This window comes from Primulina tabacum, chromosome 17 (genome assembly GCF_025594145.1).
Source record: "Primulina tabacum isolate GXHZ01 chromosome 17, ASM2559414v2, whole genome shotgun sequence".
NCBI lineage: Eukaryota > Viridiplantae > Streptophyta > Magnoliopsida > Lamiales > Gesneriaceae > Primulina > Primulina tabacum.
This window is the reverse complement of record NC_134566.1, coordinates 30,079,255-30,095,611: the sequence shown is the minus strand read 5'-3', so window position 1 is coordinate 30,095,611 and position 16,357 is coordinate 30,079,255. Positions and strand designations below refer to the sequence as shown.

General features: G+C 36.2%; 4 protein-coding genes across 12 annotated transcripts; 1 reads left to right on the top strand and 3 right to left on the bottom strand.

Moving 5' to 3' along the window:
* Positions 1 to 923: 923 nt before the first annotated feature.
* LOC142531304 (uncharacterized) lies at positions 924 to 5,019 on the top strand. 5 transcript variants are annotated; one of them, XM_075637399.1, is made up of 6 exons: positions 924 to 1,304; positions 1,639 to 1,836; positions 1,952 to 2,013; positions 2,157 to 3,968; positions 4,377 to 4,503; positions 4,630 to 5,019. In XM_075637399.1, exons 2-6 carry the CDS (start codon positions 1,680 to 1,682, stop codon positions 4,980 to 4,982), a joined length of 2,511 nt encoding a protein of 836 aa, XP_075493514.1. In that variant the 5' UTR covers positions 924 to 1,304; positions 1,639 to 1,679; the 3' UTR covers positions 4,983 to 5,019. The 5 variants fall into 5 exon arrangements, 4 of the variants coding, with proteins under 4 accessions (XP_075493514.1, XP_075493515.1, XP_075493513.1 ...); XM_075637400.1 differs by having other exon boundaries at positions 924 to 1,416; XM_075637398.1 differs by having other exon boundaries at positions 924 to 1,493.
* A 392-nt stretch (positions 5,020 to 5,411) lies between these two features.
* LOC142531305 (uncharacterized) lies at positions 5,412 to 11,051 on the bottom strand. Of its 5 annotated transcripts, none has more exons than XR_012816255.1 (6): positions 10,367 to 11,049; positions 8,494 to 8,530; positions 7,729 to 7,965; positions 7,599 to 7,646; positions 6,619 to 7,424; positions 5,412 to 6,544 (listed from the first exon to the last, which is right to left on the bottom strand). XR_012816255.1 is itself a non-coding variant. In XM_075637404.1 (6 exons), exons 1-5 carry the CDS (start codon positions 10,669 to 10,671, stop codon positions 7,023 to 7,025), a joined length of 1,029 nt encoding a protein of 342 aa, XP_075493519.1. In that variant the 5' UTR covers positions 10,672 to 11,051; the 3' UTR covers positions 5,412 to 6,557; positions 6,976 to 7,022. The 5 variants fall into 5 exon arrangements, 4 of the variants coding, with proteins under 4 accessions (XP_075493519.1, XP_075493517.1, XP_075493516.1 ...); XM_075637404.1 differs by having other exon boundaries at positions 5,412 to 6,557; positions 6,976 to 7,424; positions 10,367 to 11,051; XM_075637402.1 differs by having other exon boundaries at positions 5,412 to 6,564; positions 6,976 to 7,424; positions 10,367 to 11,050.
* A 2,297-nt stretch (positions 11,052 to 13,348) lies between these two features.
* Positions 13,349 to 14,056, bottom strand: LOC142531755 (uncharacterized). Its single transcript, XM_075638006.1, has one exon. It carries the CDS (start codon positions 13,846 to 13,848, stop codon positions 13,459 to 13,461), a length of 390 nt encoding a protein of 129 aa, XP_075494121.1. The 5' UTR covers positions 13,849 to 14,056; the 3' UTR covers positions 13,349 to 13,458.
* Positions 14,057 to 14,238: 182 nt separating this feature from the next.
* Positions 14,239 to 14,794, bottom strand: LOC142531756 (non-specific lipid-transfer protein 2-like). Its single transcript, XM_075638008.1, has one exon. It carries the CDS (start codon positions 14,707 to 14,709, stop codon positions 14,407 to 14,409), a length of 303 nt encoding a protein of 100 aa, XP_075494123.1. The 5' UTR covers positions 14,710 to 14,794; the 3' UTR covers positions 14,239 to 14,406.
* Positions 14,795 to 16,357: the final 1,563 nt, after the last annotated feature.

The window sequence follows — 16,357 nt, the reverse complement described above, 5'->3', positions numbered from 1 at the left end:
ATTCATTCTCGCAACTTATTTCTTTCATTCGATTTATGTGTGCAAAATCCATCTTTTCTACTTCGATCATATATTAATATTATCTGTTGATTTTATCGTCCATTTCATTTGAAGAGATACGAAAGGTAATATTTAATTTCGTTGATAATTTATATATTAAGAAGTAATTTTTTTGTGTAATTTTTTTTATAATACTTGTCATTTATTTCAGATATTAGCATCGTCCGTTGATATTATTACAAGTTCCGTATTACGTCTGAGAAGGTAATTTAATTAATTTTTTTTAATATTTTGTTTGTATTATTTATATTATATTAATGTAATTATAATTTTGTTCACTAACATTATATGATTAAGTATAATTTAGTTAAATAATATATTTTTAATATTAATCACGATATTAAAAAATAGTTTGAATATTAAAAAAATAATAAATATGATTTTTTGATTTTTGAAAATATTTCAAGGTTAGTATTTTTAATATAAATAATTTAATTTAATATAAGAATGAGTTAATATTAGTGTACTTAATACTAATGAAGTTATAAAATATTTTGGACGATAAAATCAACAAATAATATTAATATATGATCGAAGTAGAAAAGATGGATTTTGCACATATAAATCGAATGAAAGAAATAAGTTGCGAGAATGAATATGAGGAACAATTATTTTCGACGATGATGGAAAGAATACCCGCATTTCTACTTAAAGGAGTGACACGGCTTTTTAGAATCCGTGACAGGTTTTCACGGATTGTCTTAGCCGTCGCCAATAGCGACGGTTTTGCAAAATCAGTCGCCGATCTCCCTTTTATTTTTTTTAAATCCGCGCCCCCTTTTTTTTTCCTTTTTTTTTAAAAAAATAAAAAATATGAATCCTGGAAAAAAAAAAAACCCTATAACTGGGGGGACTACCTAAATGGAATAGTGCGCATGGGGGAGTTCGCCCGGCGCCATCTTCCCCTTATCCTACTCCTCCACCCCTCTCGACTGAAATGACACAGAACAGCCGTTTTCACAGCTCAGCTTTTCCAGCTGCTAAGAATAACAAAGAAACAAAAATCCAATCATTTTTGCTTTTTATCGGGTTCACCAAATACATGGAAAAACATTTGCGTACCATCAAGAATCTCACGTTGTAGCTATTATCCATTAGGCATTTTGTATTACGGATGATATTTACGCTTTCACCGCTCATGTGTACGAACCCGCCTATCTTTTTGCCTTCTTTTTAGCACCCTGTGCGTTTGATGCAGTCTCAGAGATGGTTTTTTTTTACAGTTACTCGTCGCGTGAAATGAGGTGAATAATTGGAGTTCCACTGTTCATTTACTGATTTTTTTGTTGTTGTTGTTGTCTAGTGGGTGATTTTCAGGGATGGTACTCGTCATTGTTACTGCTTTGTTTTAATTGGGTAACTCTTTCGCTGCCTTTTGAACTCTTTTCTGGGAGAGGGAAACAAATGTGACTTTTCAAAAGAAAGGAAAGAAGGTGGCCGATTGATTTTCTTACTTTTCATATTCGTTTTGAGGATTTGTTCAAAGGGATTTTGGATGGTTATTTTCTTGGAGTAAAAGTGGTATTATTTTTCTTTTTGTTGTTGTTGAGAATAATGGTCGGGTTTTGTGGGAAACAGGTTTCTTGATTATTATCAGAGGTGGGACTTGAGAGGGATAAATGAATGATAGCATGGAGAAGACGACTTCATCTTTGGCTATTGTGGAGAAGAAGCCTCAGGGAACGGGAGGATGCGTGGGCATTTTCTTCGAACTATTTGATTGGAACCGTAGGTTTTCAAAGAAGAAGCTTTTTTCCAAGAGATTGCTTCCTCCAGGTTAGTGTTTTGGCATATTATTGACTTATATTTCGCAGATGCTGTCTGGTTTAATGTTCGAACTCATTAAAGTTATTGATTCATCACTTGTTCTTCGTGTTGCATTGATCTTTAGTTCGGTTGAAACAAGGTTCGAAGGAAAACGGGGGAGATGATAAGCACTCCAAACATAGATTGGTATGCATAGTTTGTTTATGCTGAATGTTTTGCTTTATTATAGACTACTGCTTACATAGTTGTGATCTGGCAGAAAATTTAGCCGCGTATTCTTTTTGCTGATGTTGGTATATTTTCTTGAAATATTGCGTGTAATGATTTAGATTGCTGATGAGAATAGCGGTGGTTTCCCAAATATGAAGAAGAATCGTGGATCGACCAATGTTGATCTTGGACGAAAGTATGAAACAAGAGCTCCTAGTTTGGTTGCCAGGCTCATGGGTCTGGAATCAATGCCGGTATTACAGAGGCAGAAGTCCAAAGTCGTTCAAGTATCTGGATATGAAAGTTATAAACCAGAGAGGTTTGTGAATAATGAGCGTGAACATGAGGGAGGAGTTTTGAATGCAGAGAAAAGTGGAAGTAAGCATGAATTGAGGCCCCAAAAGCTTCAAAAGACGAGCTTTAATGAGCAGATGCCAATGACTCCATTCGGGGTTGAGACGCATCAATTTAAGAATGTTTTATTGAAACCAAAAAAGCATCATCCCAAGCTCCCTACTCCGGTTAAAAGTCCTAGAAATCTTTCCAAGAAAAATGCTTCTAAGTTGATTGGTGCGGCGACTAGAATTCTGGAACCTGGACTACAAACCAGCAGGTCTAAATCTTCTCTCACTTACTCCAACACCTTGCACCATTCTCCTAAATGCGAGTGTGTTTTGGACAAAGGGTGCTTTGGACAATGGCCAGGTGTGTTATCAAACCAACTAGAGGATTCTGCCACATTTGCAAGTGTTGCTTTGAAGGGGCATCAGTCTTGCCCAAACTGTGGCTGTTGTGTGGATAATTTGGGTTCTAGAGCATGTATCAGTGAGCAGCCGCTCATTTTTAACTTACCGTCATCCCATTGTGCAGGTCTCTCTGGTCAAGGATCAGAAAAAACTCAGTTAGCGGAGCCAACATTTTATCAAGAACTAGAAGACGAGTTGCCAGAGGAATACCCATTAGCCAAGGCTCCTCCATTCACAGGCTATGAACGACCTTTTGTTAGGCATAAACCAGAGAAAAGTTGTTTCAGTGGACAGGTATGTGAACCTTGGATGGATGAACTCCTCTCATGTAGTTCTAACCACAAGACTCAAAACCAAAATCAGATTTCACGGCTAAGGAATTCAGTCCCTGCCAGGTCAAAACTAAACAGTCTGTCACGTGATAAGGTCTCATCGTCAGATTCCATCAAAGAGAGAAGGAATTTTGCTTCATTCAATGAAAGTTCAAGTGGCCTTACTAGGTCGCGATTGCATGTTGGAATGGGCAATGGGAAATTTGAAACTGAAAGGTGTATTGAAAACAGACAGAATGATTTGGTATTACAAGGACAAAAGAGGAGATCGGTTAATATCTCTAGACAGGGTGAAAGCTGCTCAGGTTTGAGCTCTACCGTTAATAAGCAAACTTATATTTTTCCTCATTCAATGTCTGGGAATGAAATGGGAGCAAATATTCACTCTGATAACCACCAAAGAAATAGAACTGAATTGCTTGGTTTACAGGATAGAGTTGGCAGTGGCCAGGGGGACCATACTGCTATTTCTTTTCGATTTAATTCTCCATCAAAGCAGAAACCTGGATTTCCTGCAGTTACAAAAAGAAGGATTCAAAACGATTCAGCTACTGATGACAAATCATCTGGATTAAATGAAAATGATTCAAGGAAAAGGTTTGAAAGGCCGCTTTCTCTATGTGGAGATGCCTTGAGCGTCCTTCTTGAACAAAAGTTGAAGGAATTGACTTGCCAAATTGACGATGTTGGAGGTAATGCAGCTAAGAAAACCACTGCTATGATTTTGCAGGAGCTAATAACTGCCTTAACCTTGGAAATACCGTTTCAGCAGGATAAATCTCCAGTTATGTCCGAGAGGGAAACTAGTTCTCTAAGCCGTTTGTCATGCTCAAAGTCTTCTACTATTTGTCGGGTAAGCATACACACTTTTAAGTTCGAGCACCAAAAACAATGAGGCAAGAGTTCTCAAACAAGGAGGCCAAAGTTCCTTCACATCTACTAGGATATCATTGGATGAGATTGATCAGTGTCTGTTGGAACCTATAACCAATTATGTAATTTGTCGAACATGCCAGTTTTACTTTGAATTTAAATGTAATTCAGGTCTCTTCTTTCGTTTAATATTCTTCCTGGACATAAGGCAGCCTTGAGTGCACCCCTAAACAGAACTGCATGTCTGACCAAAGAAATAGAGTTCAACTCTTGCATTAGACCTTTTATTTCGCAACATATGCAAGAACCTCAATTGATTTTGTTGTACTTGTAATCATATTTTTTGTCAACTTATACTCGACATACTTTGTTTGATCTATTTACTCAGGCGAACACAGTGAAAGTGAAGAGATCGACAGATCAACTAGTTGAAAGTGACCGGCTAAGTCCGGGATCTGTTCTCGAAGCATATTCTTCTGATATGAGTCTTTCCAGCAGTCAAGGCGATACTTTTGGTGAGGATGCCTATTTTTCTTTGTCCTGTTAGTCTAGTTTTGTGACACCTTTTTCATTTTGTAATGCTATAAAACCCCGGATCTATGAATGACTCCTTCAATGAACGATCTTAATCATCTTGGCAGAGAATTTGGATTCTTTGGCCTCCATAAACATAGCAAATACAAGTAAACAACTGGTTGCCAATATCATCAACAATGTTTCAGACATTTTTCGATGCCTGAACCTTGCTAACTGTGGGTTGAAAGGAACGAAGCTTGATCATGCAAACGATGTTATCTTGAATGCTGAGTTGGTGATTGGATATGTAGCTCCTACCCGTTCAACTGTGCAAAGAAATTTTTCTATCAAACATTTGCTAGTCGAGGAACTTGAAACACTTGCAACTGTTCTTTGGATGAATTTTGGTTGCTCCCTTGGCGTTGAGGATAGTAAGAGGCAAATCAGCTTCGAACATTTGCGTTGGATTCGGTCATAGAGTATCTTGATTCAAGATTTGGTAGATACATTGACTTGGGATCCACACTGTCCCAACAATTGCCACTTTGCCTGAACACTAACACGGTTTTTTCTGCCATAGTTGAGGATGTGAGGAAATGGGAGGAATCTAGCAGGTCTGTTTTCGAAGATTTGATAGAGAGGGAGATGAGTTCTGCAACGGAATGGACACGATTCAGAACTGAAAAACACTATACAGCTGTGGAGATCAGTAGGCATTTGCTTCAGAGTTTGGTGGAAGATATTGTGATAGATTTTTGAAGACTGAATGAATTTTTTTCTCACTGATTAATTTTCTAATCTTCTAAACAGGTTGTATTCATTGAACAAACTATGGATAACTTCGTAACTGCGTGTGTGTTCTTTGAATGGTTGATTTTAACATTGTAACATCCTTAAACCCCCCATAGACAATGTAAGTTGATGTCTATTCAATTTGAGTCCTGTTGAGTCTATTACAAAATGCTTAAAAAATACACAAATTATCATTCTGATACAAATTGATTGTCTAATAAATTATTGAACAATCTTGCAATAAAAAAATTAAAATTACATTTTTAATATTTTTTGACTTTGATCATAGGGTACTTGAGACCAAGACAAAACTAGACTCGAGATCGATTGTTTCGAACCATAAATCCTCTGTTTCAACTCCAATTTACGCCAAATGTAGAATTCTACTGGGACTCTATTTGTTCGTAACATGGTATCAGAGCTCCGATTCCGCCGTTATGTGTTGGACTGCTCATAATTGAGTCACTCGTTCTGCCCGTAATTGGATCATTTATAAACTCCACGCTCCAGATGTTCATTCCTGGGCATGAGGGGGTGTGTTGTCCCACATCGGTTAAATAAAAATACCTGGGAGTTATATATATAGTCTTGGACAATCCTCCCTTCTTGAGCTAGCTTTTGGGATTGAGTTAGATCCAAGTTCCAGTCTTAACATATGTTCTATGGCTCTGTTCGTAATACTGTTCGATGAAATCGTGGAAGGATATACGGAATCCTCATGAGAAATCACTTTCTTTCTGATACAAACATGATGGTCCAAGGTTAGTTCGATCCCAACATTGAGATAGTACTTCAATACTTCATCCAATGGTTATAACAGTACCACTACATTTTTTCATATGATACAATGTATAGTTTCACACATGTGATGTGACCCACCCTCTAAAAATCATTGGACAAAGTGTTAGGAAACTACCGTACGGGTAAAATCCAATAGACTGTCAGTCCGAAGCACCTATTCTCCAAAACATGAGATGGGTGAACCCACTCCAAAAGGTTTCGTCCTTCATTTTTTTGAAGAATCAAAAGACCAATAACTGATTTCACACCTTTTAAAATGACTCGTAACTCGTGATCAATGAAGCTGTGAGTAAAAGATTAAGGAATCTAAACGACAGTTTCTACATTTTCATCTCTTACTCAAAACATTTGAGCCATCGCAATGATCGCCGGCAAACTTCAATTAGCTGCTTTATCCATGCAGTGTGTTCACCTTCTCTGTACCATTTTGCTGGAGTTCGCTAAAAGCTGCAACAAGACTCTATGAACTATCATTACACATCACGGACAAGTAATCGATTAGATAAGATTTATTCGCGTACCTTAGTTTTGGTAGACAGAAATACTTTGCGGAAAAAAAAGAGTAAGAGTTCACATAGATGAATAATCAGAACAGTATACAATTCTTGGTCTTAGTTTCAGTTCATCTTTGACCGCAAACATGGAGGACTACCTATGACAATTAAGATTTACATATTTTGAGATAAGAAAGATCTGAAACCGCAAACTGAACACCATCAGAGGATGCTTGATATTTTACACGAGAAAAAAGGGAGTTTTTATTTTTTTCAAGGTCAGCCTATATATCATTCAGATAACTTACTTCTATAAGCATGTTCGACATGGTACATACTCAGACGCAGAAACCGTTCGAGATGGAATGGGTTGCTGCAATATACCTTCTTAAATGAAGCCAGTAGCATGACTTTTCGTGGATTTCAACCGATCACCATATCAGGTGTTTTTTCCTCCTAAATCTGTCGACACGATCAGTACTCATTCTTGATTTTTCAAGAACACTCGATTTCTTGGATTTGTCCAGTCGGCTATCCAAACTGTTTCTTGAAATTTCTGGAAGATTTGGTGGTAACTCGATCGTGTCTGCAGTGTTGCTTTCTGCTGATTTGCTCTTATTCTCGGGCTCTAATGATGCTATTGCTGAAACATTGGATGCTTGTCTTAATTTTCCAAGAGCCAATACAAACTTTTTGAGATGCTTGATGAACTCGGGATACAGTTCAAGATTGCAATGTCCACCGCCATTTATCCATGTAGGATCGTACTTTACGGTGCAAAGCTCCCAAAGCCGCTTGCCATGTGAGCAATCAACAATGTCATCAGCTGTTCCCTAAACATTGACGATGAATCAAGTAACACATAGTGCAATTTTTTTTAAAAACGTTCGACGCAAGTCCAAATGATAATGATCTTGAGAAAGCTTCAGACATTTCATGGGCGAGACCGAGAGAGACAGAAAAAACATGGAGAGGGGGTATCTTTGAAACACAATAAGGAAACTTACATGAATAACAAGAATTGGACAGTTAATTCCACCAATTTTGTCAATATTCTGTAATAACCAAAAAGTTAACTTTGAGTGCTAATCATACAAGTTTATTGAATAATAGTTGCACAGCAGCATACAGTAATACCTTGTAAATATCGAACCAATATGTCCGTTTTACAGGGTACAACACCCTTAACCCAGATAAAATAGGACTATGCAGAACAACCCCTCTCAAGTCAGGTTTTCGTGCTGCAAGATCAATGGTGGGACCGCTACCAACAGATTGACCGTAGAGTATTAACTGGTCGTCTTTAACCCCATATTTCTCTTTGAGGCACTTGTATACAGCATCAATGTCTGCGTATGTATTACATTCAGTTGGCTGTTTCAAATAAAAGGGATGGGCGGGTCAAATTTGACAGGACCAAAATCATGCAAGCACTTAACAGGAACACTATTTACAAATATAATATTTTGACTTGTTATTCAGACTCCTAATTAACAAAAAGTACGAAAAGAGTGTGATGCAAAGGCAAAAAAAATGATCTCTTTCCACTATCTGGAAACAGCTCAACAAGAAAAAATATTTCATTCAAGGCTCCTACTGAAGCCAACCATGGTACTATCTTTGGCAAATCGCACCTAGCCAGCCTACAAAATGACGATGATATTACAAGTAGATTTAATAAATAATAAAGTTTTAATGATACAAACAGAGAAAAGGGGAAAAAGTAATAAACAAGGAGAGCAATCAAAATCATCATCTCATTATACAATCAACCTTTCAAAACAAATTAAATAAAAAAAGGTGGGGAAATATTTCAGTAGCAAACATTCTGATGATGGACATACTGATGCCAATCAAGTGAACCTAACTGGATTTATATAGCGGTGAAAGAATGCATCTAACCTTTCCAGTGGACTGTCCATAGCCTGAGTAATCATACCTGAATATGATGAAGAAATTAGCAAAAAGACTATAATACGTAAAAAGAAAGAAATATAGATCATCATAAGTAAATTTGAAGGGAAAATTTGTACTAAAAAGGAGGCGGTGCTTTATTTACTGGCAAACTAGCCAAGATTGAGCGCCCTTTTTTGCCAATATATTTGGGAAAACTATCAGTTCAGGTTAGGTTCACTTTTCCAAAATTTACTCACCATTTCATTTTTTCTATAATTTTGTATAAACTAGGGGTCACTCTAAAAGGGCAACGAAATGGAGAATGCTAGAGCAATATCATATAGTGATTAGAGATATTTGTAAAGGAAATCATTTTAAACTCAAAGAACTTGGTGAGGAAAAAAGTAACTGGACTAATACAAGTGGCATGTGATATTCAATGTACACCTTTTTGCTTCTTCAAGTGTTATTATAGTCAATAGTTATGTTAATGAATCAATTGTCAACATCTGCAGGACTTAGGTGTTCTTTTTCTCAGACAAAATCAGAATAATAATGACAGCTATCAATGAAAAAGGGAGTGATACAAAAATGAAGGACACGCTTCATTCACCATCAGAAAGCTTAAAGATTGACTTGGTAGAACAATAAATATGAAGCAAAGCATTCAGTTCTGAATTCAGAGTCAGTTACATTTTGCTTGAAGCCTTGAATCAAATGAATAAAACTGTATCACAATCCAAACATTGTCCTCCATTCATTTCCAAAATGCCATCAGCAAGCCACCACAAAGACATAAGATCCAGGTCTATCAATTAAGAAATTTCATAGATGCAAATTAATTGATGAAAAATCAGTCCACCAAAAAATTTCTTTTAATGGGTCAAAAGACTAATTCCCAAGTCAAGGTCTTCATCTTCATTAATCAACTACGACTCACAAATTAGGGACACCAAGAACCACATTCCATAAATTACACACACTGCTTCAGAATTACACACACTGGTTCAGAAGTTTGTCTTAATACGTTCACTGGTATGGTGGACATGATCGAAAGTTCAACATATGCGAAACTATCGACCATTTGCATCTAGCTACAAGGTTGATTGCTACATCACGAAAATCTAAATTTTCAGCAGTGGAGATAAATCTAAAGATTGAGAGACCTAGATGCTACTACTGCAATTTTTGCGCCTATGGGAATACTTATTTGAAAATTCAAGTTTGCAACTAAATAAAGACAAGAACTTGAAGAAAATTTCATGGCATTGATGCAAATTTTATTAAAGACATTTTTCAGGGAACAGTATCTTTAAAGGAGCTTGTATTTCTCCTAATCCCATTCTCTATCTTTCTATTGCATGCATTACTTTTGCGCACTATTAATTTGGCAACCAACAGTAGTACACAGGTTTTCACAAGCAGGATGTGGAACCTGATATTCCATAATCACTCCTTGGTTGGAAGGTGTTAACTAATAAGACATGGCAAACGGCAATAACAATATATGATAAAGTCCAATCAATTATTTTTCAGGAGTCATTTTTTTACTCCTGCCCATAAATCTAATTATGGATGAAACCAAAAGCCACAGCCAATTATGGAAATAAACACATATGGAAATTTGACTTTCCTTGTTTGGACAAGCATGGATTTACCAATCCAAATATATTCTCCAAAAAGAGTAATTCCCAGTTATCGTTAGAATAAGTGGATGAGAATAATTCTAAATTCCAACAAAGATAAATAAATCGATTACCAAAAAAAGTAAACCAAAAGCTTTGCAGCATCATTTTCAATATTGGGACAACTAAAATCAAGGTAAACACAAAGGCAATCACAAATTAGCGAAGCAATGGGACAGAAAACGAGAAATTACCCCATCAGATTGATGCGAAGACGGAGGCTGAGCTCGACGAAAAGCTCAAACATCTGACCTAAATCGGCGGCGTTACCGTGGGAATAGAGGAGAGTCGGGTTCGCCTTAGGGTGGCTGATGTGAACCGCCACCACGTCATTCCCTTTACGCGTCCTCAGCCTCAAAACGTCGACGTCGTCCCTCCGAGGCACCTCCGGAATACACAGCGCTCCGCCGCACGACTCGTTCGCCACGACCGTGTACGACGGCGGGGTCGGCGGGAAGAAAGCGAACTTAGCAGCGACCGACGAAGTAACTCCACCCATTGCGTTCTCCAGCGGCTATACGATAATTTCCTTCTCTGTGGTGGTCCAGCGACTGAATTGCACAATTCATAAAGGAAGATGTTATTTTTCTTAACAATCTCTTCTTACTTTTTACCTCCTACTATTTAAATCTCGAACTCCGAAGCAATATGCAATTGGGAAATAGAGTGAAGCGGCGGCGCGTGGGAAGAGCGCACGATGGGTGATATTGGGGGAAAATCAGCGAATTTAGGAAGGAATCTGGTCCGATCTAAAAGGGATCTGGGATTTTAGAACGTCGGGGATTTTACTGCACGTGTGTCGCTGTAGTACTTTGTAATTATCAGTCAATAATTAATAATTATTAATTGATAATTGATTATAATGTCGTATTATGTTTCTTAATTGTACACAACTTCTCGTGCAATTAATATCCTACACAATATTTTCTTCTTGCATCCAACAATGAATCTTATTTCTTTGCGATTTTTATGTTCTATAATGTCAAAATTATTTACGTTATTTATTTCATCGATTATTGAATAAACGATAAAAGTCCCGGCTGCAAGGAATCAAGAGATCTTTGCCGGATGGACCAGACGCAGCAGAGCAACGACCCGAAAGCAGATTTCCACAAGCAGGAAGACAGGAGGCTGCACACTCACACGATCTTTGTCGAGAGATAGGATCATTGGTGGAACCGGTAAACTACACTTACTTCTGGATAAATATGTGGGACAAATAAGATGATCGGAACATGGGAATAGACATGAGATTAACTTTAAATTGTAAATGCTTCTCTCCAACCCAACTGACAAATGATTATATATTTTAATTCACAAATTTTTTGATTATGTGTCTAATCGGGTCAAGACAAAATATTAATTTTTTGATTATGTGTCTAACCGGGTCATTAAGCACATGTTTTAATGATAAATATATTATTTATCGTATAATTAGTAAGACAAAATGATAAGTATAATTTATACTAATGTCATGACTAAAATAAAATAATATCGAATAATAAAATGACAAACTTATAAATTCACCGATGTAAATAGTTACGGTAAACGAATTTTTCTTTTTATACATAGTTAGATAGATGTAGAATAACAACTGCGATTAGACATAATCTCCTAGCCTCGTTGAAAGACAAGCTACCGCCTTACCTTTTATAAACAATAAATTAATATATTAAAAAATTTCATTTATTTGTATTTATTTGATAATTTTGTTGTTTTTTATATTTTAACTTTTTATTTAATAATTTGTTTAATTATTCATTAAAGTTTAATTTATTGATTTTTATATTTCGTTTAATTTTTTTGTTAATAAAGTTAACAGATGGGGATTGATTTCTATCATTAATTATGCCCTTGTATATTTAAATTTTTTAATAATTAATAATTGTTTATTTATATATTTGTTTAATAGCTTTTCAATCCTTGTATATTATTTTTTCATTTAATTTGTATTTCTTTAATAATTTTAAATATGATTATTTTTTATTTTTTAATTATTCATTAAATTTTAATTTGTTTATAATTATTATATTTGTCAAACCTATCAACCCAACGTGCTCGATGATGAATTCAATCACTACACCGACCACAATAAGTTTTTCCTAAGCGATTATTTTAGAACAGAAAAAAAAAACATAAAAATATAATAAATACAACACGAGTTACTCGATTTATTTATTTATTTATTTATTTATCAACAATCGACTTTTGAGGTACGACAACGATATGTTTTTGATCCAAAATGCGGATTATTAGTATCAACATGAGGGGACGATATTGCTGTCAATGAAGGCTTTTGTTCATGAAACAAATGTAATCTAAGACCCAGAAATTGCATTTTGTAATTTAAAGTTTCAGGAATGCATTGGCAAACTTTACCAACGCCATGACGCGTGTGCTCATTGTTGTAAAATCGTTACAAAGACTACAAACGACATGTATTACGTCAAATTAGACGTCAATCGCTGTTCCAAAATAGTGTCATATATTCCATATCGTCTAAATTTTTGCTTAGAAATAATATGTTTCTCACTTGCATCTCACATGCATATATATATGCATATATATATATATATATATATATATATATATACCTAACTTAATTAATAAGTGAGGATAGGGTGGTTGCCCATTCTGTCTCAAAAATATATTAGCAATTGAAGTCCCCAAAACCAATTTGGGATTGAAAATCGACTCCTTCAAGATTCTCTATTATGGCTATGTGGGCTATATACATTATTTTATATATATATTTAAAAGAATTCTATGAATTTATTATAAATAAATGTTCAATTAAATGCTTGCGTGAGCAACATATTAAAGTATTTCGATTTACCTTAGTGACATTCGTAAGCTATCCCACTTTCATTTATCTCGACCCATCTAACACAAAAGTTCTATTATTATTATTATTAGTAAACATAATTTATATAAGATTTTTTTATTTTATTAAATACTTAATTTTATGTTAAATTTAATAATAATTGATAGAAATTAGAGAAAGAAGATAATTAATTTGAGATAAATAATATTGAAAGTAAGTAACAATGTTGAAAAAAATATTGTTGCAAGAACACTTTGATAAACAAAAAATATGTTTAGGTGACAAATTCTTTATATAATATATTATTATTACAAATTAAAAATGGAACAATTGCTATATATATATATATATATCATGATTAATATTCAATTCCATATTAAAGAAATTTAGTGAGAAAATTACACAATAACCTATAGTTACAAATGTCAAATTAAATTACATAATATTTCACAATATTATCAATTATTCAGGTATAGCGACGAGCAAAGGTCGCCAAGCTCTCCTCAGCAATCGCTGCCGGAACGTAGCTGCCGTCGGCCGCCGTGATCGTGCCCCGCATCTGCCTACACCGCCTCCGGCACCACCCCCGGAGGTCGGCGACAAGCGCTTCCTCGCAACCCTTTCCTGGAGTCCCGGGGGAGAAGACAGGAACAGATCCTTGAGCTTTCGACTCACAGAAAACGACTTCCCTTTCCCAGGTGGTCTATCCTCGCCATCGCCGTGACTAAGCAGCATTCGGAGAGTTTTCCTCCGGCGGAGGGGGATCACCGGGCTGGTAGTGGGGCTTCTTGTGGGGCTACCGGCGACCGTACACTTGGTGGCTAACATCTTGAATCCGTGGAGAGGTGCCATGAGTGGATTTGCAAAGTGAGAATATCCACGTAAAGCGAATGTGTGAGCACATGAGGAAGGGAAAGGGAATCAAAAGGGTAGTGGTAGTGGAATAATAACAAATTATACGGATGGAGCCTGGGCTCCATGCTCGTATTATATATAATTGAAATGGAATGCTCCAAGTTTAGGATAAGGTGATTTAATAATCGAAAAATTTGTATTTTTAGTTTTAATTTGTTATATTCGTTTTTGAAACAATTTTAGTTTTTTTCGACAATAATGTGATGTTTAGTGTTTACACGACGCTAGCGAATGTAATATCACGTTAGCAATTCTAGTTAATTACATATCACCTCTAGATGATGAATATTTATTCTCTTATGAAACACAAAAATTATAACATGCAAATTAAAGTAAATCCCACAAATATAAAATATCGGAGAGACGATTACAAATAACCCGATTTTATAATGTCGAGAGACAGTCTCCGACACGAGAAAGTTTTGTACATAGTTATTTATTTAATATGATATTTTTCACGGGCTACTTTTTGTGAAACTTTGGATCATTTCCCGACTAGCAAGTGGGAGTGGGGACTCCGCAAGCTGCAGCGACCTTTTTGGCGTTGGGAGAGCCCACATAAGGCCGGAGGTTTGGATTCTTGAGGTAGCCACAGAGACAAGGCTTTTGTTCTCTAAGCTTCCGGCAACACTCGGCGGACGGCGACTGCGACGAACCGACTATGGCCCCGAAGCATGGACTCAGCTCCAGCGGGCTGCAGGTCACCGCCGACGTACCATGCACCGCCTCACCTAGCAGGACCACTGCCACTAGCAGACACTGGAGCGCCACACTTGATGCTGCATCAGACTTGTTCATTTTCAGAGTATATTTTTCTGTGTATGAGAAATTAGGTGAAGCGTTTTATAGGAGGGGAGGGGAGGGGAGGGTGGGTGAGTTGCGTGGGAAAAATGGAATTAATATTACTGGCCAATCCTAAAGCATAATGTATCAATAGTCATAATAATGATGAGAAGAAGTATTATTTCAGCTCAAAATTTTTGACTTGGTGCATTCACCGCATAAGAACTCACTCACCCTTGACTACAGTAATAAATTATCTTCTAATAAATTATGATATCAATTACACTGCTGTTCTATCACAAGATTCCAAAACTGGGGAGAAAATATAAAAGAGCATCAACTCAATGTCGGCAAAGGTAGGTAAGCATTAATTATGAAGAAAAGTCTAATCGTGTTTTGCATGGTTTGTTGAAAATTACGAATGGAAAGATATCGTCGATACATGATTTCACACCGACGAAGAATTAGCTCCCTTCCTTCCTTCGTAATCATCTCTTCATCGAGTTTTTTTTGTCTCATCTTATAATATTTGAATGTTTCTTTTCATTTTATATATAGTTTTTACCACAATAATTTTTAAGAGTTTTCCACGTAAATCTCGGTGTTCATTTTATTCTTTATTTTCATATTTATTATCTCAAGTTACCGTACATGTGACTAATAAGTGGTGTCAAAGCATTGGTTTAAAATTTTTTTAAAATTCTGTGTATGTTTTGTGGTTGTGTCCTAAACTGATCTTTCAAATCAGAAAAGTTTTTTTATTACGGCGAGATTATTTTGTCTAATCGATTAAATTGTTGTAGACATAGTGACGGGCAGATACGAGATAACATAATTCAATGGAAACAATTTTATGCTATGAAAAATAAAGATATAAGCAGTTTTAAAAAAACGAGAATTACTTGGCTGCCATCGAAGATAAACCGATGGACATGACGGACTCAACGTACCAAAAATCTAATGGCAAAAAAAGGCTGCACTCACCGGCTTTGCTGAATGCGGACGGGGCTCTATCGGATCTGGTGGGGGAGCTACGGTTTCAGCAACTTCCTTTTTCCCAAGTAGCCCACTTACACCGAAAAAACTGGTGACAGAGACCACCAATGCACGAACCACAGTAATGGTGGCTTCGTGTGATCCATCTTCAAGAAATGCATCCATCTTTATGTGTATATTGTCAACAATCTACAATGCAACTTGGTCAGTCGATTGCATTAATCCGCTCCATGAAGTTGGCTAGACCATAATTGATGCGATCCATGTGAATTGGGTAAGCGGAGTCGAAGCAATCTACCGGATCTGATAAGAGTTTTGTTTAAGAAAAAATGAGCAAGGAGATATATCTTGTGGTGAAGGTACATCTCTGTATGATATGATTACGGCCGTAACCTGCAAACAAGAAGATGAACTCGTAAATAGGCGCCGGAGGGGTGTCCAGCGTGGTCACTCCGATGCTTAAGTCAGCATGTAAAGATAATGAAGATAACCAGTGTAGCTTAAGAGAGAAATAAATGATACTGGTGTAAATATATGTGTGAATATATGTGGTTGAATAATAATCAATGCAATAAGAACCTGATATTTATAGCAAGAAAAGTAATGAGTGTGTTGTTTTCTTCCCGCTTGTAATCTTAGATATTGACTTTATGTCATGTCGCCCTTC